Source organism: Hippocampus guttulatus, chromosome 3 (assembly GCF_054856545.1).
Source record: "Hippocampus guttulatus isolate MCC_2025c chromosome 3, RoL_Hgut_1.0, whole genome shotgun sequence".
Taxonomy (NCBI): Eukaryota; Metazoa; Chordata; class Actinopteri; order Syngnathiformes; family Syngnathidae; genus Hippocampus; species Hippocampus guttulatus.
This window is the reverse complement of record NC_141263.1, coordinates 23,422,018-23,449,951: the sequence shown is the minus strand read 5'-3', so window position 1 is coordinate 23,449,951 and position 27,934 is coordinate 23,422,018. Positions and strand designations below refer to the sequence as shown.

General features: G+C 45.1%; 1 protein-coding gene across 2 annotated transcripts; it reads left to right on the top strand.

Annotated features, from left to right (window-relative positions):
- Window positions 1-271: 271 nt before the first annotated feature.
- Window positions 272-27,622, top strand: cskl (c-src tyrosine kinase-like). Of its 2 annotated transcripts, none has more exons than XM_086107518.1 (13): window positions 272-513; window positions 16,091-16,174; window positions 16,817-16,930; window positions 17,001-17,113; window positions 19,034-19,253; window positions 23,165-23,258; window positions 23,703-23,768; window positions 24,228-24,327; window positions 24,418-24,508; window positions 24,857-24,930; window positions 25,530-25,725; window positions 25,834-25,920; window positions 26,474-27,622. In XM_086107518.1, the coding sequence occupies exons 2-13, from the start codon at window positions 16,160-16,162 to the stop codon at window positions 26,654-26,656; spliced, it is 1,353 nt and encodes a 450-aa protein (XP_085963644.1). In that variant the 5' UTR covers window positions 272-513; window positions 16,091-16,159; the 3' UTR covers window positions 26,657-27,622. The 2 variants fall into 2 exon arrangements, with proteins under 2 accessions (XP_085963644.1, XP_085963645.1); XM_086107519.1 differs by lacking the exon at window positions 272-513 and adding an exon at window positions 576-636.
- The last annotated feature ends 312 nt before the right edge of the window (window positions 27,623-27,934 follow it).

Sequence of the window (27,934 nt, the reverse complement as noted above, 5' to 3'; positions counted from 1 at the left end):
ACTCGTGCTTGTGTTTGTATTTTGCACATGGATTATTTGAGTTTACATAGGGTGGCGAGAATATCAAGAATTTTTTTTTCATTCCTGGAATGACCCATACCCCGACAATGAGTCGTCTTATCGGGACGAGAATCGCTAAACACCATTTGGCAGTAACAAGTCGACCATCGGTTGATTGTTGCCTGTTATATTGGCCGCTGGGTTGTGCTCGCCGACCGTGAAGCCGAGCCAGCTGCCGCTCGTCCGGCTGCGCATGCGCGGAGACCATTTCCTCTCGGCAAGCAGAAGGCCCCTCTCTCTCTTGTTGCCTTACTGCCACACGTACGCACACAGCCACATAAATAAACACACATGATCGACAGGGCGCAAACTAGCGTCAAGTCCACGCAGCGTTTTTGGAATTGTCGACAACTCGAACCGCAGCAGCCCAACCCGGATGCTCCCCGCCGCAGTCACCCCCATGGACCACCGTCGCTAGTTTGTCGCAGCCCGCTTGGTCGACGCTTTCTCGGGGTGAGTTAGCCTCTTTTGTAGCCTCTGTGGGGGGGGGAGTGTTTTCATCTCGCCGTGCTTGATTTCGCTCGTCGTAGCATCGGCGGCTAACGGGACAACGAGAAAACCACGAGCTGCCATTTGGTTTGTATAAAGCATTGTAATGTTGTGGTTTACTTTTTTTTTATTAGCCGCATATTGCTAACGCGTAACCACCAGCAGCACTTTACCGTTAGCCGCTAGCCCAACACAAAATGAAATTGCATGAACGGAGACGCACACACACACGCGCGGATGCTCTCTCTCTCTTATCTTGCTATATATCGTGTTACTTTACGTAAATGCATAAATGAGGCGATTTTTGCGTTGGCGTTTGCTAACAACGCCCACTGCTAGTTTTGAACCGGAGGACACCCACTAACATGGGCTCGTGATTCCATTATCGGACTTTGCTGGTGGAAGGCTTTTGTGGTCTAACCACCAGTTGTGACAGGATATTCGTTGCATTCGTTTGAATAGAATGACGATAGGTAGGAACTGCCGGAAGAACCATTTTGGTAAGACGTTGTGTGCAATGCAATCATTGACGGAAACGGTCCATACGGCCGCTGTTTTATTTTTAAACTCGCAGGATTTGTGTTAGTAAGACCAAGAGGGCATTAAAGCACGATGAGACAGTCCTGTCCGATAACAGACCCCTAGATTATACCCACCTCGTTTCATTGCTGAAATTCTGCATATTTCAAAACGTGCAAATGATCGGATTGTCAGTTTTATCCCAAACATTGCCATCTCGCGTTTAGATTATATTCGATGCTGTTGAATGATTAAAGAACTTGACCGGCTGCAGCTTTTTTTTGGCCTTGTTTGCCAGTCGCTTCCCGTCCTGCCTGCTGCGCTTTCAAGCCATGATTGGTGCATACCTTTGCAAGCCGGGACACGACCACCAAGGGCTTCAGCAGCCTTCTTCACTCCAACCACGAAGAAGGAGGGGCCCTTGTGTCTAGCTCAACTTATTTTTGTAGTCTTTACTCACACGAGTGTGGATGTAAATCAGCGCAAATGTACTGTACACTTTTTGGGCAGCTAAAAAGCTGTGGCTAGCCCAAGAAAGTAATGTAGTGCTCTACATCTTTAATTGATGTTCCGTCTTGTCAAAGGGCCCAAACAGAAGATCTAAATCGTCCTTGGATCGCAAAAAGCTGTTAAACGTCGCTGGTCAAAATTCCTTAAACGCGGGGGTGTGCTTGAGAGGTGTGTCGGTGCACATGCATTATTGACCAGTGCGCCAAATTTTTTCAGTCACTGTGCATACGCATATTTAGTATTTTGTACTGTCTTATTTATTTTTAGGTGTTTGATGAGTGAGTCTTTGAGCTCGACTCATTCAAATGAACGTGTGAATTTAATCGCTTCATGAAATGATTTGGTTGTCTCATTTTAGTTGAGCTTGGCTGTGAGAGCACAACTTTAAATACCAATTTTCTGTTTGATGCACATGTCACGTACTAATTCTCCTGCCAAAGCCTATGGCACACACATGCACATTTACGCAGATGCAGTTAGCAGAAATGTATATGTTGACATTTTCTTTAGTAGACCCCACGATGGATAGAATTAGAAATGAGCTCATCAAGCGGAACAGTCAAGGTTCAATGTTTTGGGGGGAAAAGTATGAGAGATCACCCTGAGTTACTTTGGACAAGATCGCGAGTATATCAGTCGACGGATGATGAGTATGGAGCAACTGGGAAAGTGAATAAGAAGAAGACAAAGCCCCTATTTCAGTGAGAGGCAAAGGTTTGCAAGTGTGTGTGCATGTAGAGCACAGGTGTCAAACTCAAGGCCCGGGGGCCAGATCTGGCCCGCCACATCATTTTATATGGCCCGCGAAAGCAGCTCAAAGATGTCAACTTCCATGATCTTTTCTAAAATGTCTACCAAAATTTGAAATTCTCATATGTAATAAATAAGAGATATATTCTAAGCATTTTCTTGTGACCAAACCCAACTCAAAATGATCCCTCCAAGTGAAACGGTGACTAAAATGTGGCCCGTGCCACAAATGAGTTTGACACCCCTGATTAGAGAATGCATGTTTTTTAGTTTTTTTCTGTTCATGGTTCATTCAATGTTACAACCAACTGCAAAGACGTTTGCGAGACATTCCTAAATCATTGTAATGGTTGCAGATGCTTTTTGTTGTTGCCAAAATGTCTTTGCAACAAGAAAAAAACCATTCGCTCGGTGTGCTCGCATTGGCAAACCTTCAGTGAGATTCGGCCTTAAGAGCAGGCTGATGGGTGTCGTGAGAGTAGACGTGAGGGCAGCTGGTTTTCAAGAGGAGGATGCAGAAGATAGACTTTGAGGGAAATGGAACACTCTCTGTGGCGACCCCTCATGGGAAAAGCAGAAAGGCAAAGAAGACGACAAATATTTTCAAAATAGCTGAAATAATATCGTATCACGATGCTAAATAGACAGGGGCAGTGCCCATTCTGGCAGGCGTACCACCACCACCCAAATATACTTAACGTCTGACTACGCTTCTATTGCAATACCGATATCTACGTAAACGTAACCACTAACCTTGTGCAGCCAGCCGGCCGTGTCAGGTTTTGGCATGAGTGTGCACAAAGAGATACACTGACACAAATCTTTTGTGGGAATGGACGTGTTGTTTTGTTAAGGCTGACCTACAGTTTTCTTTGGCCCGGAATTGCAGTATATACTGTGTGGCCGCATCCTACAACATTTAACACGTCACATTCGCGCGATGTTGAAACACTTGCATCGCTCCATCTGTCGAGTCTTACGCTTCGAGCTTCGCTATGCTCCCCACGTGATTGACGCGCAGCGAGTGAGGCGTTGAAAAGGCCTCGCCCAAACACATTTAAGGGGGAAATGTGTATGGCCGCAAGGTCATTTTTATTCATATTTGTTTGTCAGTTTGGATCCGAGCTTTGTTTCCCGTTCCGCTACGCCGCGCAGACTTCATTGGCATGCGGAGTGGAGTCTTTTTGCAAACAAGGTGCATCCCCGAGCTGTCCATCACTTGGTGCTCGGCCGCCATACAAACGTGGAGTAGGCGCACAAGCGTGTAAAATGGGATTGCCGTTTTCAAAGGAGATTTATGTAACGATAACAAAACCCTTTTAATGTGCACGCCGGGCATGTAGTTGGTGATGTCATTTTGAAAAAAAAGACATGCTGTGGCTATGTATGTCATCTCGGGCCAAACCGTTTTTTGGAATCCGTTTTGTCTGCATTTATGTGTGAAGTCGTTACTGGCCTCAGTTATTCATTGAAAGTTTATTGTTTACGCTCAGGGCGAAGCAAGTGAAGTGTTACTTTTGTGTTATTTGGTGGAACGTTGGTTGTAGGTATCGCTTATAGATCGGGTTTTTCTTCTGTATTTGGGATGTCCAGATTTAGAAAAGTAATATGATGTACAAATTAGGGCTGCGCATTGTCAAAAAAAAAACATTCTCATCATGATAATGGGACATGCAATTCGCAATACAGTCATACCTCGGTTTTCGACATCTGTTCCAGGAGGCCAACCAATTTGTTCGAAAACCGAAACCACGCTCTTCGAAAACCGAGGTTTGACTGTATTCCTCTTGAATTGTATCCTTTTATCTCACTTTCGCTAATAAGATGTAACCTTAAATCTACATTGCCATCTAATACCTAAACAGTACCAAGGGGCATTACTAAATTTACAAACACCAATATGTATGTGTCTAATTTTGGAATGGCGGCGGTGGAGGTAAAATAAATTTTCCCGTACAAAAAAAAAAAAGACATTTTTTTTGGACTGGTCCGACTGTGAAGGAAGAAAAACAGCAAGAAAACGTACCAAAATAGTGAGGTAAAACTGTAATACATGAGGTTCTGGATTGAATCAGCAAGAACTGAACCACGAACTAGCGAGGGAGCGGTGCGATAGCATTAAAGCCTGCATCTAATGATAAATCCCTGCCCTGGTGGTTGTTAAAGGCGAAGCGGACACAGCATCGAGAATAGCCCCCGGGGGGGGGGGGGGGCACAAAGTGAACGCTTTCATTGTGTTGAGGTCAGCAGACTTTGGCTGGGCTTCAAATGGGCATTGAGCGTACCCACTGAGGATCCATTACCCACTTGCTGAGCACCTAAGCCAGACCGGGTGCTGCTCCACGTGGCTTTCAGGGAGAGCATTCTGTTCAAAGCGCATCGTCAGTGCATCTGAAGACTTTTTCCGTCACTTGATGAGGCGGCGCTCCCTTTCGGTTATCAGTCGGGGCGTGACATGAATGGAGCGACGTTTCCAATAAGAGCAGACGATCCCAGCTGCCATCGGGCAGGACGTGTGGTACGGCCATAAATAAGACAAATATGATGATGATGTTAAATAATATGGTCATTGCGTTCCCTTTTTATTCACATTCTACTCAACGGCCCCACTTCCCAACAACTGGAATTGAGGTTTGTAATTTGTGTTCCAAAGAACAACACCTTTCATCTGATCCCGGTTTGGAAAGTGTGCCTTGTGTGTATGCCGGTAACCAGTTTCACTTGAACCCCTTTGGCAGCCATTTTAATGTTAACGTCTTGTGTTCAGGCATACGTGTTTTGTGCGGTTCTTATTAGTAGTTCAGGTTGTAGGCTAGGTCGGGAAGCTCGGGTCTTTACTGGGAATTCTGCCACCTGTGTGTACATGCTCGTGAACCGAACCATTTTGCAGGTAAAATTAAGTAATCTTTTTTTTAAAAAAATTATGCAATTTAATTTTTATTAAATTAAAATAATTTATTAAATTACATTGAAATGTTTCTTGTTTTATGTTGCGTTGGAAGAAATTTCATCACAGCACATTTGACAACAAAGTTGTATCCAATCCAATCCAATGTATAGCAAATAATGTGGGCGGAGTATGGCGTCAAAATGCTGAGATAATTTTGAGGAGTCGCCACGAAAGTGGGGTGGTCGCCACGGCCTTAAATTCTGTTCTGCTGGATACTGAATAAATTATCCAGGCAATTTACCCCTTTGTTTACAGCCAGGTGTCAAAGTCAAGGCCCGGGGGCCAGATCTGGCCCTCCACATCATTTTATGTGGCCCGCGAAAGCTAATCAAGCATGTCACCTTCCATGATGCTTGCTGAAGACTGAATCAAAAATTCAAATTGTCATATCTAATGCAAAATAATGTTTGAACAAGCCATTATTCTTGACTTCTGATTTCAAAACAAGCTATCCATCAATTTGTTGTTCGCTGTGTATGTCATATGTGGAGGTGGTCAAACAGTTGGATCGTTTTAACAAAATTCACAGTCATAACAGCCCTCCGAGGGGAAACCGTACCAACAATGTGGCCCGCAACAAAAATGAGTTTGACACGCCTGGTTTACAGTCTTGTTGTATTCCTGATTTATGATGGTATCAAGAAAGTGTATGCAGAAAAGTGGTGAAGATTGCACGACTGTCTGTGTCCTATGTGTTGTGTTGTGCTATTTTTGTTATTTTGACTTCAAAATGGCGCCGCGTGGGTGGCTGCCTTTCCAGCAGCTCCTATATTTTGTTGATCTACTTCTTCCTTTCATAACTTTGCTGCTGTGAATCGGGAATTTCTCCATTGCGAGACTAATAAAGGTTTTCTTATCTTATCTTACCAATTTGGCATATCTGGAATGCGTCGCCTTGACTGTTGCTGTTCAGAAGTACTTTTCGGCACTTCAATGTCACAATGTCACGCTCTCTGCTCATCACTCACAGTGTGCCGCCCCCGCCCACTACTCAAGACCCCCATGGCCGCCCCCCTCATCATGCGGTAGAATGGTAGCATTGTGGCAGCCATCTTGGGCGCAAACTCGCCTCGGCCTCTCTCCATCTGTGCCAGCGTCTGGTCAGTTCCATCCCTCCCCTGCTCCCTCCAGCTTGACGTCTGCGAGGGCTTCTTCTCCCACGCCTGCTGGCGAGCTGACCAGCGGTCATGTTGAGCTGAGCAACTGGCCGCAGACAATCGTGACACTTACCTGTTTCCAACTCACCTCTTCACCCGAGAAACGTTCCCATCGAGGTGTTTTTGAAAACTCCTCAACTTTCCCAGTCTGTTTTGAAACCCGTTGCAGGCATAAAAATTAAAAATGAGATAAGAAAAGCTTTATTTGTCTCACAATGGAGAAATTCCCAATTTACAGCAGCAAAATTATGAAAGAGTATAAGACAAAAAGTATATAAGTAAATATATAAATATAAGCATATTAAAAATGGGTGAGTGGGGTGTGAGTCCAGGTTTTCAAGCCCGTCGATTCAATAGCCTGATAGCAGGCGGTAGGAACGAGCCTCTCCTTGCAGCGCGGGTCTTTCAGTCTCTGGCTGAAGGGGGCTGCCCAGTGCTGTCAGGGTGGCCCGGAGGAGGTGGTAGGGTCTGTCCATCGTAGCTGTTAGCTTAGCTTGCATCCTCCTGTTGCCCACCTCCTCCAGAGTGTCCAGGGAGCACCCCAAATATGAGAGAACCTTTGCAAAGTCTAAAACCCACACAATCGATTCTCCCCACCGCAGTATACGGATCGAGCAATCCTCAGCACAAGGCTCGTACATGGCGCCTACATGATGTCAACCCGCGTGTGTACTCAAGCTTGTTTGATTGCTGTTGTGGCGAAGCGTTCAAGCACTTCCTCATTTGCGCCGGAGTAGACTTTTCCACTGATCTGGTTTTATTGTCGATTTTTGTGATCGGCCGTCATGTCTTAATTCTTCATTCACGGTGACCAAATTCTTCCTGGTTCTTCCAGCCCGTCTCGAAGCCATTCCAAGCCTTTCAGTGAGTTCAATGGTCTTTCTTTCTACATGCAAAAACAAAACTGATGTTAGTCGTGACTTGCTTCGCCAGCAACACTAATCCTTTGCGTTCTTTTGCTAGCCGTCACTTTAATACAGTCCTAATTCATACTTGGCGACCACCCCAACCCCCTGACATGAGAATGGACCCTTTTTTCATTCCCTCCTGTTCATTAAGTGCGTGATCACAACCAAACCTCTTTTGCGCAGGAATCTTGGAAAGTCGCTGCATCTGAAGACATTTATTAAGTCGTTCCTTTTAAGCAGAACTCACCAAACGTTAATACAACAGGCCGAAGGAAGCGTGTGCATTGCGGAACACCTTTTCACGAGGCCTGGGCAATTATAGAAAAATGAAAATCACAATTCTTTTGATTGTATATTTTCTACCAATTTTTGTGCCAAACTCCATCCCTGTAAGCCCCAGATGGGAAAGCAATTCACAACTTGCAATCGTAGGCGCAGGAATCATGAGGCATGGTGCATTCCGAGGCCACGTTATCATGACTGTGTACATATGGGACACCGTTTATTGAGAAAAGTGCATTCCACCTAGGCGCAGTGACAAAACAAGCCTTTGCGATGAATCCTCTGACATGAATATGCTCCTTTGAAACTATCATCAAGCAGAGGATGTTTTAGGTCGTTCTCTCCCAGATAATTAGGTTACATTTTCTAAACGTAGCCTGTGAAAAGAAACGGCTGGCCTCATTCGCTTCATCTCAAGGGGATTCCGCTATTGTCAAAGTTTTTCACTTTCATCTATTGCACATTTTAGGACCCAAACACTTTTTTTTTAATGTCAAGGTCCTCTGAAACTTTTTTTTGTGTGTTAGCTGCAATATTTAATTATCCACAAACAATAAAGAACCAAGGTCATCTGCTCGACGTGGTTGAATGGTGGAATATGGATTCACTTCCAGGATGCAAGCGAATATGCCCACACACTATTTCACTTCCTGTTTTCTGAGTGTGCGTGAGCAAGTGAATGTGTGTTGTGTTGTGTGGTCCCCAGAGTGGTGAGTGTCCCGCACTGCTCGCTGATGCTCGCCCGCACACAAAGATGAATAATTTAGAGGCTTGGCACAGTGCGACACAAATTCTATTATTCATGGCTGGCACCAAATCCGACACATGACTGCTGATAACGTGCGCACTCGGTAGATGCCACGCTGCCAGCCAGCAAGTTCACGCTCCTCGCCATCTAAAAACCCGATCTCCTGTTTTTCACCTTTCAAACTCTTGTGGCCACTGTTAAAAGGAAGTCGTATGACGCCTTCCTGTCTCGAAATAAGAATAAAAGTTGTCACCAGGATCCAGACATGGCAAATTACTTGAATGCTAAAAAACGCCGAGTGCAGCACAACAATCTTGCTCGTGTGTGACATTTAAAAAAAACATTTTTTATACATTCATTCATTTTATTAGAAACACATTGTGCTTTTTTTTCTCAATTTGGTTGACGCAGCACTTGAGCACCAATTCGCTGAATTACATTTGTCAATTAATGTTCGTGGATCTGTGCATTTGGCACATGCACAGCACACAGACTTTGGGATCCGGCAGTTGCCGGAAAGTGTCAGATCTTCCCCCAGCCTACCTGCCAATCATCAGCGGACATCGGGTATAGCATTTAATGAATTGGCAATTCAGCCAAATTTAGAAAGGCTTGCTCACAACGCGTCTTTACAAATAAGCGCCTAACGAGACTACGCAATTGACATTGGTATTGCTCAAAATCTTGCCTTGCAGCAGTCTTTTTTTGTGGTACTTTTTATGCAAGTAAGTTTTTGTGAATAATTGCGAATAGAAACTGCTGATAGCTTTATCATTGAAACGTCAGTCGAACAACTTGCTTTAATGGTACACGGGCATCTCATTTGAGGTTGTCATTAGAAGTCTGATAGAGCAGCCATAAAATCAGTGGAATCTGCCAAATATGCCCCCCCCCCGACAGATGAACCATCTCGTTCTTCTCGTTTCCCAGTTTTGCCAATGTGCCGCTCCTCCTCCCCCTCCTCCTGCTAGTCACGATGCGGATGTTTCTTCATGGTGTCATTGGTGCTGAATGCATCTCTTTATCAAAAGAAATTTGGGGGCTGACATATTGTGCCCGCACCCCGCTGCGAATGACGCTCTTTGTGCCTCTGTGTGCATGCGCTTTGCATCCCCTCCTCTTCCCCGCGGCTTCAATAGAAGTCTTGTCATGTGTTGCTACCACACGAGATGAGGCAGCAGCCAAACACACATGCACACACACACACACACACCATTTGCCGTCACTTCCAAGGCAGTCCCCGATGTCCTTTTAACAGACTGCATCCACCTGGATGCAGTGTCCATGTGTGCCCAGGTTAGAATATTTGAGACAAGAGTTTTTGAGACACGACATCCCAGCTTGCGTCTTGCTACATGTGGCGATAATGCATTCACTAAATCTCTCGGAAATTGTCGTCCATCCATTCTATCCACATTCCGCCCACCCCTCTTCTATCGAATGCCCTGCCTGACGTCACTCCAGAGTTTAGGATTTTTCAACTCGAAGCGCGGCGCCGCCACGGCACGCGGCCGCCACGGCACGCGGCCGCCACGGCACGCGGCCGCCACGGCATGCGGCCGCCACGGCATGCGGCCACCTCGCTGCGTGACGCAATCTGGCGTTCTGTCGTCACGCCCTCGCAGCACATAAACACTAAATGAGTTTGTCTCGGATTCACTGCGCCTATCGAAGTGCAGTGTGAAAAAGCTTTGGACCATCTTCCAAGTGTATCCCAAAGCAGCGCAGCCTTGGAAGAAACACACGTCATAAGTATCCTTGAAGCGTGCGGGATTCCTCCTGGAAAGAAAGACATCAATCATACGGAGGCAGGCAATCAGAGCAGGCAGCCCCTTTAATTTAATTCAGCATCTCCATAATGTATGTGCTGATAAAAGCGAGTGCAGGCTGCCTCCACCTACGTCGATGGAGAGGGTATAAATAGCCGGCGCTGTAGAGTGTGTGCGTCTGTCCGCGCTGAGACTCCGAAGCGCAGCGCTCAAGCTCAAACAATAAGCGTTCGCCATCGCCCAGCATCACCCTTCCTCCGCCTCTGCGGCCCCAGCCGTCGCAGGCCCTTTCGCCTCCCCGCGGCCCCTCTTCCTTTCTTTCTTCCACTTCCTGCCTGCCTGCTTTTGTTGTCCGACGCCAGCGGTGAGCCCGAGCGGCCCACTGCTCCGTGACGTCACGCCGTCTGTCTGTCAGCCCACCTGTCTGCTTGTCCCCCTTCTCTTGTCACGCTCCCTTCTATTTTTTTTTTCATTCACTTCGACAAAGATAGGAGGCAAACGCTCGGGGATTAAACGCAGCCGAAAGGATGTGAGCTACTTCCCGTTTCTTCTCGCTTGCCCCATTGGAATATTTTCAATCTGTATCACCAAACTCCTGAAAGGACGTAGTGGAGAATTGCTAGGAAGTTTGGCCAATATGAGCTTATTTGTGGATATATTAACAGAAATTTGTCAGCTTATTGAAAAAAAACCTCGGACCATGGGAGCAGCAGACAAAATGAAAGGATCAGATGTCGCAGTAGGCATCCATCTGACAATGCTGAAAATGAGACTGTATATTGTATCTGTGGGTATATTGGCACTCTTGGCAAGTTTTTGGTTTCCTTGAAACTCATAGCAACTGTTACGATTCACCAAGTGGTGCATCATTGCATTTTCATTCCAGTAATAGAATGTAGAAACAAGTAATTTTGCAATCAGATGTGGCGTGAGGCGCATACCGTATTTTCCGCACTAAAAGGTGCACCTAAATGTCTTGCATTTTCTTAAAACCTCACAATGTGCCTTGTGTATGGTCATTACGGGAATATTTCGACCTCAAAATGGCTCCTTGCTGGAGACCTGCTGACAATGCAGAGTTCAAACTTAAGGCGATCAGTTACGCAGTTGAACACGGAAATAGAGCAGCGGCAAGAGAGTTCAACGTTAACGAGTCAATGTTATAACTTACTGTTGGTTAAATGAACTGTGTCGCTGCTTTATTAAATAAGTTTTACTGACATCTGATCACTCTGTTGGCGTTTCCTTGATCTAGTGGATGCATTGTAGATTGCGTCTTATAATGCGATGTGCCCAAAAAACGAAAAGAAATTACAAAATAGGCCATTTATTTATATTTAAAACTTCACCAAAAGTGGGGAAAATTCTCTGGATTCTGCTATTGGCCGGTGTACGGTAAGGGATCCTGCAGGTGAAGATTATTTGAAGTTATTTAAAAGGAAAACCTTTTCATAGGTTGACACAGCTGCGCATCAGCCACATATTAAAAAACAAAAAAGTGCTTTGGACAACATCTGGTGTAGAAGAAAAGCACTAAATGCGTGCACTCCAGTTATAGGGATTCGGGATTCGGTGGTTAAATGGTCACCAAATATGCTAGCGCAGATTTGGCCTATGAGTCCAGGCTGTCGTCTTCACAGTTGCCAACAGACAAAATGACAGGCACAGTTGAATGAGATGCATTCAAGTGACACTTCACTTGCAGAGAATGCAGAGAAACTAACAATACATTTGCATGATTTCCTCTACACATTTCCATATTGCTCTTCTGCTCCGGTCATGCTGCGTTGAGACATCATACAACTGTGAAAAGAAGCCCGGCAGACCTTTTATCTCTTTGAATTTGGGGGAAGTAAAAAATAAATAAATAACTAAATAAAGATCATTCGAACGTGACGGTCAAAAATTCCAGGTCATTGCGACTACAAAGTAAAGATGTTCATACGGCAACCAGAGGGCTTGTATGGCATTTCACTAACCCCGGCGCTTGGATTTGTGAAGAATGTTGTTGACTGGTGATAAACATAATGGCGTCCTTGTGCTGAGTGAGGTTATGGCTGTTGTTTAATTGAGTTTTAATATATTAGATTACCCTCAAGACAATCTGTGACTTTTTTTCTTTTTTTTTCTTTAAAAATATCTGGGCCAAACAGCAAATAAATAGGAAGCCTGTCATTACGTTCGTGATTCTGTGTTTCCTGTGCGTCGGCTGCCGAAACTCATCGCGGTGGAAGCGGCGCAGTATAAATAAAGTGTGCTTTGCATCGCCCCAGATGCCTGCGGTTTTGTCGCTCTAGTTTTAGAAGCTGACAATAACTTTCCCGAACTTGGGCCCTCTCTGGTGATTTTTATTTACACCAATGGAATGAAGCTAACAGAGTGACATACCCCAGCATCACATTGACCAGCCAAGCCATGCAATTTGACGTCTCATTTAAGTCATTGAATATTTTTAAAAATATATTCATTTGTAACGATTATATTTACATGCATATTTTCACAAAATGATCCCCCCCAGAGGAAAAATGTTCACATTATCTGTGTAGACAAATTGATGCAAGTTGGTGCTTGGGGGAATAAAGTTTTTCAAAACTTGAGTGGTTTAGAATGAATCAGAAAAAAATCTCCGAATTAGATTTTTTTTATTTTATTTTTTTCAGAAAGCCCAATGACTTAGCTCACAGATGTCAAACTCAAGGCCTGGGGGCCAGATGTGGCCCAGCACATCATTTTAAGTGGGCCGCGAAAGCAAATCAAAGATGACGACTTCAAACTTACTTGCACACATACTTGCTAAAATGAAATCAAATTTTCAAATGTCATAAATGAGAGAGAGATTGTCAGCATTTTCTTGTTTCCAAACCTTTCATTACAGTTACTTAAACCATAGTTGAATAAAACGTTATTCTTGACTTCTTTATATAGTTTCAGTTATCATGGCCCTCCAAGGGAAACAGTAACTCACATGTGGGCCACACCAAAAATGAGTTTGACACCCCTGACTTAGCTGAAAGGAAAGCTCCTTCAGGTGAGAGGCATTGCCATGCAGATATACCGTATGTCAGTGTCAGACGAATAGGATAAAAACTCCAACGCAGCCATAAGAGCACGATGACATCATCAATCTACAGGCCTGCTGCGGAGTAGTTAGCAGGAGCACAAGGGCAGGATTCAGTGCACGCTATTTTGTCTCAGGCGGGCTCATGACACGGCCTCGGACAACATGGTGCCGCGCATAGGGAAGTGCTCCTTCATTGAAGACTGCTATTGCATCACCCATTGCCATGACAACGTCACCATGAGCTGAGACAAATTTAGATACTAGGAGGAAAGGATTGTCATTCATGTCTGCCGTCCGCAATAGTCTTAAGTAAAGCCTTGATACGAATATTTGTGTATCAACATCCCATGTAAAACTGCCCGTTGCTTATCCGGAATGCCAGTGCTTAAATGCGGAGCTTCAGTGCCAAATATTAGCCAACACAACAATTTCCAGTTGTCATTGTATATTCAGCTTTGTGTTACAAGTTTTAGAAGCGCTATTTGTTCAAGCTTCTCTCAAGCTTGACAGTACAAAGTAACTTTCTGTCTAGCTTCTAGTCAGAATCGCAATCTAAATCGTTACCGTGAAGGATTCAGTTCATACCGTGATATGAATTTTAGGGCCCAGCCCTACGCGAGTAAATACTGATGACCGCCGACTGAGTTCTTGTGAGAGGATCTATTGTTTCTTTTGACAGTGCAAATTTAAGTTTTACAACACCAGAAATGTTGGCCTTCAATCCCATTTGACCCTCAGAACTGCTGCATTCCGGTAGCGTGGGCCTTTTTTTTTTTTTTAATAATTTAAATAAACCACAATTATACAGGGACTGCACTACAGTTGCATAACGCCCCCATTGGTGTGTCAGACGGCATTAGATCGGCTCTGAAATGACTCACGCTTTCATCAAGAAAGAACATCTTAATGGCGGAACACCTCTCGACATGAGCTCCACATGGCCCCGTGTTGACAATCCGAGCATCCTTGTGAACAAGGCATTTTGGCAAAAGTGTGAAGGTAATTAGCGCGTCGGTGTAGGAGTTAATCATGCATGTAGCTCCTCGTGTTAAGCATCCATCATGCAGTTAACACATACAAATATTTGTGTGTCCTGCCAGAAGCTGCACTATTATGTTATACTTTTAGGTCACCCAAGTACAAATCAATCTTATTTTTCTGTAATGAGGCAAAAATCCATTTGTGGAGTTCTGTCGGGCCACATGCAATAACGCTATGATATTCAAAACAAATTGCCATCTTCGTATAAAAGATGCATTCTGACCGCTTTGCGTTATTAGCGTCGTGCATTGATAAATTGGTACAGAACAACGCAAACGATTCAGTGAACACACGCACGCAACACTTCTATTGTAACCACAAAAAAAAAAAAAAAAAGATTTCGCATGAAACCACAGTTGCATTATTTTTAATTTTATTGCTTGCATTGTTAATGTTGATGGCTGTTTGTAAGTTCTAATAAAAAAATTTAAAAAAATAACCTACACGACACATCCTTTTGGATTGATTGATTTACTTATTTAAATTATTGTAGAAAACATGCTAGCCTCCTTTTGGGGAAGTGCACCCAATGGAATATAATTAGCCATTACTCCACCTACAATTACATTAAAAAAAAATAGTATCTATTGCTATATTCAACACTCGTATTGCATGTTCATCTCATAGCGTGCAGCCCTGATTTGCATGTTTTTGTTGTTGGTCGAAGACCTATTCTATGGTCCGGTTTTGAAATGGCAACTGTTGTCGAGCTAAAGCAGAGCTCCTGCACGCTCATCAATATGATTTCCATACACGTGCGAGGGCCGTTTGAGCAAGTCAACAATGGCGTGCCTCCCGCAAGAAAGAGGAAGGCGTTGACTGAGTAGCACTTGACTAAGTTGGGCATATTGCTCGAGCAGCGTGTTGCTCGATGTGCTTGAACGGCTCTTTAGGCATTCCTCAGTTAAGAATAGCACTCTTTGGTCTCACAATGCTGCTGTGGGTGACTCGAGAGGGGTCGGCTCGGGCTAATACGTAACTGTTATCTGCAATTGACTGCAGCCCGGCTAGTTCCTGTGTCAACACAGGATGTGGTGGCGAGAGCGGCGTCGTCGATCTCTCGAGGGAACGTGTCATGCTCACCGAGCCGTACCAACAAGTATTGCTTTCCTTTGTGGGGGTTCGGACGTTCTCGTTGGCCCCTCCCCCGCTTCATGCAAAGAGATGGAAAATATGAGTCTATTGACTTCCTCCTTCTCGCTCGACTCGCAACTTCCTGTTCGGCTGACTGGTCGCAAAAGCAAAAGGCTTTAGAAGAGGTCATCACATTTTTCAGACTAAGAGCCACTTTTCTGGTACTTTTTAATGTGAAGCACGGCTCGACACAAACTTTTCCACTGGTAGCACAGATTTGGTCGTACTGTTTCTGGGCGGAGGGGGCTGTATGGCATCACCATCTTTGCTGATGCGTAGTCGTCCCAATTGGCGGACCATAGTTTCGGAAGATGATTGACAGTGACTGAAGAAAACTACCAACGGGTCACTTGATAAGACTTTAAAAGAAGACAAAAATAAGAAACAATGACATGGTAAAAATGTACAATTATAGCTGGCAGCTAAACAACTTCAATTTTGCCTTATTAATTTTTCATAATAATTTGGGGTGAATTCCAGGAGTCGTACGGTGCCGAACTAGTACTCTGGAATTTTCCCAAATTGTCACCAATCAGGAGAAGGCGTGCTTGACCGATGGATGATTCAAAATCACGAAGCTACAGGTATATGGTGGAAACCATCTATTATGGGCATAGTATAGCGTCAGAATTCGAGAATCATTTTTATGCATTGTGTGAATGCACGTGACTTTTGACCCAACATCTAACACATGGCTTTGTTCACGTGGCAGCTCTGATGGTACCAGCTGAACAGTGAGCGCTACCTGCCTGAGGACACCTGCCGCCCACTTCCTCTCATCATGTCTGGGATTCACGTAAGTCAATAGCACATCACACCTATCCTGACACAAGCAGAGTCCGTGATACATGGATATAGATTTTTAAGACGATTTATTTTGACGTTTGTGTGCAGTTCACCCGTGCTTGAGGTCAGGGGGAACATTGGCAACAGTGTGAGAATTAAATTTAGAATTGCCACGCCAACACTGCCATTGAGTCAAAAGGCAACAGAAGAAAATGTCATTGAAAAATCAAAATGAAAAAAAAAATGAACATGAAGGGGCACTCTCAACACTGATGAGGAACACCAGCTTAATACTAATATTAAAATAAAAGATTTAAATGTTCAATCAGATTTTTTTCCCCCTCTTGATTTTATTTCTATAGCTGGAGAATCAGTCAAAAGTGAAAAAAGAAAAACGCTTCAGCTCCCGCCACAGGTTTTCTTTTGGCTTTAGAGAGATTGACTCGACCACTCCTTGATGTACTTGAGCGCCCCCCCCCCCCTGTTGCATTGGAACTATGTTTTGGATCATTATCACACGGGAAAACCCATTCATGACCCATCTTCAGTGTTTTTTTACGCATGCCCCTTTGATCAGTAGCGATTAGACGCGTTAAGCCACGAAACAGGTTTGTACGCTGGTCCTGACGCCATCTTCTTTTTTGTGTTGCAGGCGCCGTGGTCGACGGGCACAGAGTGCGTCGCCAAGTACAACTTCCAGACGGCCAACGAGCAGGACCTGCCTTTCTGCAAAGGAGATGTGCTGACCATCATCGGAGTCACCAGGGTAACCGGGACTCCGTTATCTTTGACTAGAACGTTTGCTGCGGTCAGATGAAGAAAATTTTTGTCTTCAGGATCCGAACTGGTACAAAGCAAGGAACATCGTGGGCAGAGAGGGAACCATTCCAGCAAACTATGTCCAGAAGAGGGAAGGAGTCAAATCAGGAGGGAAACTCAGTCTTATGCCGTAAGTGCCCAAGGAACGATGTTTGCGCAAAAGATGGCAGTCCAAGCTCCCCTTACAGGGTGCCGACGTGCGCCTCAAAAGTGAACGAGTCTACGTTTCCGCCACGATGAAAAGAAAAGCAAACGTTAAAGCGGCCGTATGATGTGAAGAGGACTTTTTAGTAGCTTGTATACAGAGATTCGGGTCTCTGGAATGCGTTTCCACTCGTAACCAAGAATATTTTTTGCGAGCTACCAAAGTACGCCATTCTGAATTGTGCCAGAGTGTGATGTCACAACGGGGCGAATTTACTTATTACCGCCTCCTCAGTTTCTTTGTCCATGACTTGGCAGCTATGCTGGGTGGGCACAGTTCCCCCACTTTCAAGCGACTGCATAGAAGGTTTGGCATAGATTAGCAATAACTGACAGCATTCTTGGCGTTAGGATCTGGGAACAAACATATTTGCGATGTAATTGGTGATGAGGTTATGTGTGCCTCAACCAGGGAAATTGCAAGCTGTGATTTGGTTTTCTTCAAACGGGAGGTCGCTTTATCCACCACACGCTGAAATCCGTACAAGCTAATTGTCAAAGTGTAATTTGGGGGCCTGGTAATGAATTGTTGTCTCCAACAGTGAAAATACAATTCCTGCTTTTACCTTGTCTTACTGGTGGTTCACTTTTTTCTTCGCGACACACCGGCAATAATTGGACCCCACACCACACGCCGCGTGTCATTTGCCGATCCATAAAACGATCCCCAAACTCATAAATGCTGCACTCCAACTCCTGTGACCCCTTTGCGCCCGTCATGAGCATCACGGACGGCAGCGTTCAACTTTTGAGTCATTGGGTCATCCAGCGCTCGACTGGGTTGTTACATAACAAGCGTTAATGATTGGCTACGCAGGCACAAACTTCCTGTTGCTCCACTTCAGTCCAACTTTCTCTTCACGTATTCCCAAAGGCATAGCCTATTATCACAATTTTTTTTTTTTTCTTAAGAGTGGTACGAGGAAACAAATACCAGAACAGTCAAAGTTAAAAACATCGCCATGGGCTGTGCTTTGGGGTGATTTTATCTATTTTTGTTTTTGGGTGATTTTTTTGATGCCATTGAGGGCAAGAGACGAAAAATGTGATCACCATCCATCCATCATTTCCACGGTGCTTGTCCTCATTAGGGTGGCGTGAAGGAGGATACAATGCACAATATTGAAGCACAGAGCGTCTGGACAGTGAAGGAGACGTGCTAACCATCATTCCCATCATGCCGTACTGATGATCAACCTGGCTAACTTTCATAAAAGTCTAAAACTTTGCAAGTTCACTTTGCCATAAGTACATAAAAACTGAATAAAGTAAAACTACTCGGCGTTCATCCTGTAAGATAGGAGTGGTGGACACAGAATTCACTTCCCACTTTGTCTTATTTCCTCTGTGGAAAATAGTTTCGAGCCGTTTCCTCCACGGCGAGGAGTTGATTCGCCTATGAATGACGGGAAGATATTTTTTGAAGAAGCACTCTCTCTTCTCACATCCGGGTTATGTGATGGCTTCAGCTGTGGTCCCGTTCCCATTCTGACGCACTCAGACCCAGTCGGAGCCGCAGTCAGTCAGCCACCCCCCACCCCACCCCTCCACTGCCCCCAAGTGGCGGCTGTGAGGAAAGCTGCAACTCTACTATCCTGTGTTACGGAAACGTTATACTTTTATCACGATGCGTTGCACCTAAGATGCTTGGTCGTACTGCTAGTGTTTCCTTTAAAGTATGGGGCAAGTTGTAAGCTTTGTCATGCATTTGTAAATGTCCATAAAGTGTCAACAGTTTTCACTCCCTTGTCATTTGTAACTGACAATCTTGTCTCTCAACGTCAAGAATGACAATTATTTTTACAGTGCCTAATCTTATGTCCTCCTCCCCCCGGTCTGCTCTCAGTTGGTTCCACGGGAAGATCACTCGCGAGCAGGCCGAGCGGCTGCTCTACCCTCCTGAGACGGGCCTATTTCTGGTCCGCGAGAGCACCAACTACCCGGGCGACTACACGCTCTGCGTCAGCTGCGACGGCAAGGTGGAGCACTACCGCATCATTTACCACAACGGCAAGCTCACCATCGACGAGGAGGAGTATTTCGACAACCTCATGCAGCTGGTGGAGGTGAGCGGGCGAAAAGGGGGAATGGTAGCGTAAAACGAAATAGTGTGAAAAGGGCTTACAACAAGAATTCTGCCATGAGAAAGATGGTGATGCTGATTTTTGACAGTCTGTCGAGGTTTGCTCCATGACCGTGACATGCAAACAAGGTGGCTTTACAACACGTGCGGTATCCATTACAATCCCACCATAAAGATAAATCTCATTGTTGATTTCCACGTAGCACCTACCTTACTTGAACCCTTCATGGTTTTTGCAAGTTAAATAAGTCAGTATATTGTATAAGAAACGCCTCACTGCAATGTGGTAGTTTGTTTTGGCGAGTCTTTTACTTATCCAGAATTTTAAAAATTATTTGAATGGACAAAAAATAAATGTGTTTCTACTCATTAACATCCATTACATAACTCTGCGCATTCAACAGAAACACACACACACACACACACACACACTACGGTTGTTCCCAATGGGGTTCGACTAAACTTCTCATATTCTTCAAAAAGCCTGTCTGATCTGTTATCTGCCAGACTGGCAAGGCGAGTAGCATAGACTTTCATCCCGTCAGATAACACAAAACGAAACACAAGAGCTCAACCTATCGCGCTTGTAATGAGGCCTGCAATGCTGATATACAGGAATACCTTCGAGGTGGAGTCCAAATGGTTGCCCTCATAAAACCCCACAGCAAAGGCAATATTCCAAGCAACATTTGTTCAACACAATCTAATACTGTTTCAATCCGTGTAACACCCTTTAAACGCTCTCCTACTGCACTCACATAAACACTCTTGACTCAGACTGCGAGCAGCATACGGCTGCTATTGCTAACCAAAAACAAACATAGCTCTGTGTGTGTGTCTCTCTCGCTCTCTCTTTCCCTCTCTCTCTCTCTCTCTCTATCTATCTATATGTATATATGTGATTACTTTTTAGCACACTTGAAAAGCCGTAATCCCCGCTGTATATTAATTCACCAATCGCAGTTCTCCTCAATCAAGGATTTTTCTGTTAAACGAATTTTTTTTATTTTAAAAAGTGTTTTAGATCAGTTTCAAGTTCATTTTCCTCGTGATGTGTTTTCAAGCCGCTGCGCAAACTGGTTCATTGCGTGCACCGCAAAATGTTTGTCAGGACCGGATGATGAACAGGATGTCGAGACCTACCAAAATAACATCAGCAACACACTCAGTAAGGCCATACCATCCAAAAGTACTTGGACACTGCCTGACTCTTCTCTGCTCCAAAATGAATGTGCATCCGAATTCCTTTGATGTCGGTCAAAATGAGGTCGAGTGAGGCTCACCTAATATGCTCACACCTATCTTTCTTCAAAGTTTCTTTCTCCCAATGTTTTCGCCTGAAGGTGTTGGATTTTTCACTGTAGCTGTTCCCCGTCATTCTATTTCTTTCCCCTTCTTTTTATGTGTCATGATGGTTTCCCCGGCTCGATACCTGCCTCCCTTGTGTATACTTCGACTCTGTTCTGCAGCCTTCGCTTCTTTCTCGAGTCTATGTATAGCCTCTCCCCGCGTGCATTCTTCACCTCGTCTTCCCTCCTCACTAGCGGAGGATTCCTCCCATTCTTAATGTGTGTATTTTCCGGCTCAGCAGCCAGCCCCCCTCCGCTGCCGTCGACTGCGTCGGCTTGTCGCGACAGGCCTCAGCCCAGACTGACTAAAGAAGGCACCCAATGTGATGCGCTATTCAGTGGACGCAGAGTGCTCACGCCTTCATCTTAAATGACATTTCATCGTCATGAATCTGTATGCGTTTGCGTAATGCATTGTTCTCAGCGCTCACCCACGTGGGAATTTCCTTTGCTGCAACGTCACCGCCTGGTGGTTGCAGTCGCCAACGCACGCCGTCGCTCATGCTGCAGCCTTTGGAATCTTTTTACGGACTCCGTGCGCGCTTTGCACGCCTTCTCAACTGCCGCTTCCCAAAATAAGTATTGCCCCCCCCCCCATCCCCCACCTCGCAAGGCTGCGCTTCCTCATCTGCATCCTCATCAGTGTTGTCATGTCACCCATTCCACCCGGCCGCTCTGCAGCGCAGCGAGCTTTGGCCATGATGTCATCGCTGTCCAATCGAGGAGCGTGTACAGTACCACCAAATTTTTACATACGTGCTTGTCATTGGATGAGGTTGACATGTATGGGGGTTTTTGGGGGGGGGGGTGAGTCAATGTCAGTAAAAAGAGGTGATTGCTACCCTGAAGACTTAATCCCAAAAAAAAAAAAGATGACAAGCGACTGACATTCGATGAAGTGTTTCTTGTAACAGACAAAAAGCAAGGAGGCAAATGTGTTTCGGTGCTCAGAGAAAGCGTGAGATGAAAGTCAAAGCTGTCGTGGTTTATCCTTGCCGCCGTAATGATCCGTCTTTCAGGTTCCCCTCGGCAGGGGAGACCTCAGAAACATCAAATGCACTTTAGAAGTCTGTTTGTTCGGGTGTCCCCAACTGCTATCCACACTTAACAGCTGATCAATTGATGTGTTCTTGGCAGATTTTTTTTTTTTGTTTTGCATTTCACACAGATTTAAAAAAAAAAAACCCCCGTCTTTGCTTTTAACTCTTGCTGCAGCTGTGTGTGCTTTCACAGACCCAGACAAAAGGACAAAAGCGTCTTTCAAACAGATCCTGAAAAATTGGTGCATCAGAGCCGCAGCATTAGGTCCAGCTTGTGTCCGTCTTTGTTTTTTTTTTTTGTTGTTGTTTTGAACACACAACCAAGCAACGGCAAGGCAGCTTTATTTATATAACACGTTTTCGACACAAGGCAACTTGGCGTGCTTCACGCAAGCAAAGACGCAACACCTAAAAGCATTTGCAAACCGAACAGCGAACGGCAATCAGAAGCAAGGTCGGGAAAACAAAAGTCGCTTCCCAAAATGACTAAGAACGTAACTTGACAACATTTAAACACATGAACAGAAAACTTTAAGAACATTTAAAACATTTTAAAACTCAAAGGAAATAAAATATTTCAAAAAGATTTCACTTCTGCTGGCAGCTTGTTCCATTTCCGTGCAGCGTAACTAAATGCAGTTTCACTCTGTTGACTTTGAACTCTGGGCTCTTCGAATTGAGCCAAGTTCGCCCGATCTCAAAGCCCTGCTACGTAGCAGTAAAATTGGTGGTAAAATTTGTTTTCAAAAGCATCCCGCAATCCGATAATAGCCAAATTCACAGAAGGATCCCGCAAAACTTGTGTGTCACAGATCTGGAATAAAAGATCCTACAGCAGGCCGCCATTGGATTTTAATACAGAACACAGCAAAGGCCAAATATTGTATTGTATTATAATAGTGTGTGCTTTTTTGGGGGGGGGGGCTATGGAATTGGACAAAAACATATTTTCAAATGAAAGAACTCATTTGAGCTTCAGAGTACAGTAGATCCAGTACGTGTCCATCCTTGCCTTTCGCACAGAACACAGCAAAGTGGGATTTGGCCACAACTGTACGCAGCAATTTCCTTCAACAGAACAGGGCGAAAGTAGCCAGTGTCCGGTATGAAAACTTAACACTCCTGTCCCGGTATCCCATAATACCCCGACACCCAAGTGTTCTCCTTGACTTAATTACCATCCAGCGACATTGCTTTCAACACAACACAGAGGCAGAGTGAGTGTTGGCTTTTAAACTTCATCGTGCCTCTGTTACAGCTCTCTGGTTCATCCCCCAAAGGTGGAAACTTAAATTGTTTTCGACTACGTTTGAAATAAGTCTCGGCAGTGACGTTTGCTTTCAACACAACAGGGGCACACCCAAGAATCATCCGATGTGATATCGCCTCCGAATGCGGAATGTTGGGCGTGACGCGGTCCCCCTACTCGGTTGCTGCCGTTTTTTACAGAGCGGATATTGCGTGGCCAAAAGCGCACTCACTGTGGTCTCGTGTTTTTCCGGCAGCACTACACCAAAGACGCCGACGGCCTGTGCACCAGCCTCATCAAGCCCAAGTTGATGGAGGGCACTGTGGCGGCGCAGGACGAGTTCTCTCGGAGTAAGGGCGCATTCAGGACTCATTCAACACAACTGTTTTGCGTGTGTGTACACAACGTAAACAGATGAGAAGGCTGTCGTCGCATTTCAGTGCCTTGAAAAAGTATTCAAGTGACTATGAATGCTCAAAAGTGTGGTGTGCATTTTTTCTTCAGCCCCTTGTAGTTGGACACGCATCCAATTGAGTGCAATCCCATCGCTTCCAGAGTTCACCTGATTAGTAAATAGTCGACCTGTGTGTCCAACCCCTGCCTTGATAGTCTCAAGGAGCATCGTTCTGAGCATCATTAAAAAATAGATGAGGGGGGAAAAGAAAAAATGCTAACCTAACGAGACTTGGCCGGTGCTGAAAGCAGAGCAATGTGATTTTTTTTTTTGTTGTTGTTGTTGTTATTTCCCAACGTAAATCCAATTGAAGTGAGACTGATGTGCGGTGTCCCCGCAGGCGGCTGGGCCCTGAACAGGAAGGAGCTGAAACTCCAGCAGTCCATCGGCAAAGGAGAGTTTGGAGGTGAGTCGACACGTCACGATTGGGGTTTCAAGCCTGAGTTTGGTTTTTCAACCAATGTTATGTTTACAAATTAGTGTTCCAAACAAGGTTTCGGGTTTCAAATTGCATTTTCATGCTTTGGGTTAGTGTTTCACACTGGTGCTTTAATTAAGCCGGGGTTAAGATTTAAACGGGGGTTCAAAGGCAGGATTAGTGTTTTAAGACCAGCATCTGCTGTCAAATAATGGGTTCAACTTTGGGTTAGCGTTTCAAATGAAGGTTTTCAAGCAAGAGTTATGATTTCAAACAAGAATAGGATTCCAAGTTGGCCTTGCCAGCTGGGGTTGTTGTCGTTTTGTAATGGGGGTTTCAAACCAGGGGGGTTCAGTTCATTGGTTTTAAGACGGGGTTTCCAAGAAGAATTTTTGAAAGGATCAGGCTCAGTCGAACGCTCAAGATTGTCTCCCTCGGTCTTGTCAGATGTGATGGTGGGCGACTATAGAGGGACCAAAGTGGCGGTGAAGTGTATCAAAAACGACGCCACGGCGCAGGCTTTCATCGCCGAGGCCTCCGTCATGACGTGAGCCGCATCGGGCACACAATCGATCTCAAGATGGGAGTGTCGTTCTTTCGAGATGAACCCCGTCATTTTGTTTTGATGTGCGCGCAGTCAACTGAGGCACAACAACCTGGTGCAGTTGCTGGGAGTCATCGTGGAGGAGAGGGGAAGTCTCTACATCGTCACCGAGTACATGGCCAAGGTCAGTGGCACCGCAGGCTCTGCTGGAGGGCGCTTTGGTCATGCCTTTGCGCAATTGCCTTTGCGTTGGACTTACTGTCTTTGGTTGCGATGCCATTTTAATTGAACTTTGGTCGTCCTGATTATTGGCATTTCCAAAGTGCTTTGTGGATCGGCGGCATGGTGGTCGGTACGCCTCACTGGCCTACTGACGTTTGGTACCCCCGGTGTAAGACTTCCCAAAAAAAAACCAAATTAACAGCTGATTGATTCCTGTGATTCCTTCATGAGCATATTAATTTTATATAATGGTGCCATGCAAAATGTGCTATATATTCTCAAAGGCCTTGTTTCCCCCTCTGTGCAACAGGGCAGCCTGGTCGACTACCTGCGCTCCAGAGGGCGGACTGTGCTCGGTGGTGACTGCTTACTGAAGTTCTCACTGTGAGTTATCTGAGTGCCTTTGTCATCAAATTTTAAAAAATGTATATACAGCTTGTGGCACTTGCCCCGGTCTGCATTGTTGTTGTTGTTGTTGTTTTTTAGACGCATGGCCCTTGCCTAATACGTTCCAGTTGGGAATTAGTCTCTGAACCCAATAATCTGAATGATTACAGTAGAGTTTTAAAACAAGTTTAGGATTTGAATTTAGGGTTGGGGTTTCAAGCCTGGGTCTGTGTTTCAAATTCAGGTTTTAACCCAGGTTACGGTTTGGTTTTCCAATGAGCCTTTCAAGCCATTTCAAACGAGTTAACAAGTTTGACGTGGTTCCAAAAGCAGCTTGCTATGAATACAGAGGCGTAGCTGAATCCAGAGTAGCATGTGGCTCGAGTACAAGCACACTTCCCGCCCTGACCTCGTCTGTTCTATGCAACTTCATATGTCTCTGGACCACACTGAAAAGTCTGATTAGAAGTCCTGTCAAACCGTTACCGCATACAATCGACAAGTGAGTCACGCCAGGCTGTTGTGGTCGTAGTGCTAAAAGATTTGTTTTGTTTTTTTGTTGTTTTTTTTTTAAACAAACATTTTCTCCCATGTAGTGATGTGTGCGAGGCCATGGAGTACCTGGAAGCCAACAACTTTGTCCACAGAGACCTGGCGGCCCGCAACGTGCTGGTGTCGGACGACAACATCGCCAAGGTCAGCGACTTTGGCCTGACCAAGGAGGCCTCCTCCATTCAGGACACCGCCAAACTCCCCGTCAAATGGACCTCCCCCGAGGCTTTGAGGGAGAAGGTGACAATTACTTTCAGTCTGTGATAAGTGGCAGTCAGGTCGCTGAACTTGGCATCAAGCTGACTCGCTCTGGCATCGTTTTTTTTTTTTTGTTGTTGTCCCCTGCAGAGGTTTTCCACCAAGTCAGATGTCTGGAGTTATGGAATCCTCCTCTGGGAGATCTACTCCTTCGGCCGTGTGCCTTACCCTCGTATTGTGAGTATCTGAATTTAGTTTCGACAAAGATTGACCATCATCCATCTGTCTAGTATACGTGATTCAAATTTGGTAGACTCTGAAAAATCACACGGACAGTTGAGTCTTTCTCAAGGCTTCCTGGAAATGGCCAAAATGACCCTAAGCGGGTTCAACTCCCAATGCCTGATAACGTGTGTCTTTTGAGGCATGGCATCTTAGACGTTTTGTCACGCGTCATATTTTCTGTTTTTCAAATTGCGTTACGGGTTCATGTACGTATTATAACAGTTACCTTGTTTGAAGTCCACCCCTTCAAAAAAATATATATACCGGTAGATAGATATTTTTCTCAATTTATGCTGATTACGCAAATTCAAGGGGCTTTTTTTTTTTTAACCAGATATTCTGTAGAAAATGTAACACGAGTGTTCTCCTGTTGGCCTGTCCTATATGTATTTCTTTTTAATCGAAGCCCAGCCGTTGCGTCGTGTGTTTGGACTGCGAGGCCCTGGCCTGCAGGTGGCAGCATTGTTCACTTTTGCACGTCTCCCCTCTCCCGTCCGTCTGGCAGCCGCTGAAAGAGGTTGTGCCCCGTGTGGAGAAGGGTTACAAGATGGACGCCCCCGATGGCTGCCCGCCCGTGGTGTACGACCTGATGAAGCAGTGCTGGACCCTCGACGCGGCGGTGCGGCCGTCCTTCCGCATGCTGAGGGAGAAGCTGCAGCATATCCGCGCCAAGGAGCTCTACTTGTGAAGCGGCGGGCGGGCAGGAGGGTGCTGATGATAGGGGTGAGGAGTTTGATGGGGGGGGGTTGGGATTACAAACCAAGGGACCACAGCAAGCTTTCCTCCCGCCGTCCCTGGATGCCCGCCAGCTTACCTTAAAGGACCCACTTCTGTTGGTGTTGTAAAGCTTTTGCCCAGTTCACCGCTTTTTTTTTTCTTTCGCTCCTCCTCTTCCTCTCCACCTCTGTTGAACACGGCATTAAGTGGAGGGGAGGCTGGCCTTTTCCTCCACCTTTGTCAGGTGCTTGCTCTTCCACACTGCCCCTTTCCCATCTCTTGCCCCACCCTCACCCCCTGCATGTCCCACTGCCGCCTCAGTCTCTCGCCCTCCTCCCTCTGCTGGCCGTGGTGTCAGGTGTGGGGCCTTCGCTCTGTACCAAAGTGCCTCCAGTCCTCCAGAGCTCCACAAACGCACCGCCGCTGTCTTCTTTTTTTTTTTTTTTTTTTTTTTGAATTGCTATCTTTTTTCAGGGAGGTTATCAAACCAGTTTTCTAGTGCCGTATTTCTTTCTTCCATTTTTTTTTTCTTCCAATGTCAAAATTTTTCTGGGGTCCAAGAGCCAAGATGGGCGGAAATGGAGGAGGGGGCAGAACGAGGACATGGAGCTGCCTCTGAATGGTTCGTTCATCATACGTGGGCTTGTTTTTTATATCAAATATATTTAAAGGATTTAAAATTAAAAAAAACAAACTGACTGGGGCAGAGAATTTACAAAAAAAAAAGTAAAGGCTGGAGGGGGCGGTTGGGAATGGTGGTGCACGGTGCGTGTGTGTGTGTGTGTGTGTGTGTGTGTGTGTGTGTGTGTGTGTGTGTGTGTGTGTGTGTATGTGTGCATGTGTGAGAGGCCTTCGGTTCAACTGTCAGTGCTTTCAATGTTCATTGTTTTATTATGCTATCATGAATAAATCATTCCATCTGAGTAGACACGTGAAAGCACTGCTATCATTGATTTGTAATGTAAACACAACACGACGGCGGACACGCAAAGTATTCAGTGCTTCACTTTTCTCCACATTTGTTTCAGCCTTATTCCCACATTCTACACAAATCACTGCATAATAACGAGATGAATTTTTTTTTGAACAATTTTTTTAAAAATGACGGCCAGAAGTATTGACAGCCTTTACCTTTCATGTTATGACTTTTGATGTTGCATTTTGAGGTGAAAAATATGAATGAAATCCATTTTGAATGTTCTAACTGTAATTGAACCATTGTGAATATTTTCGGGATGCCCTGGATGTC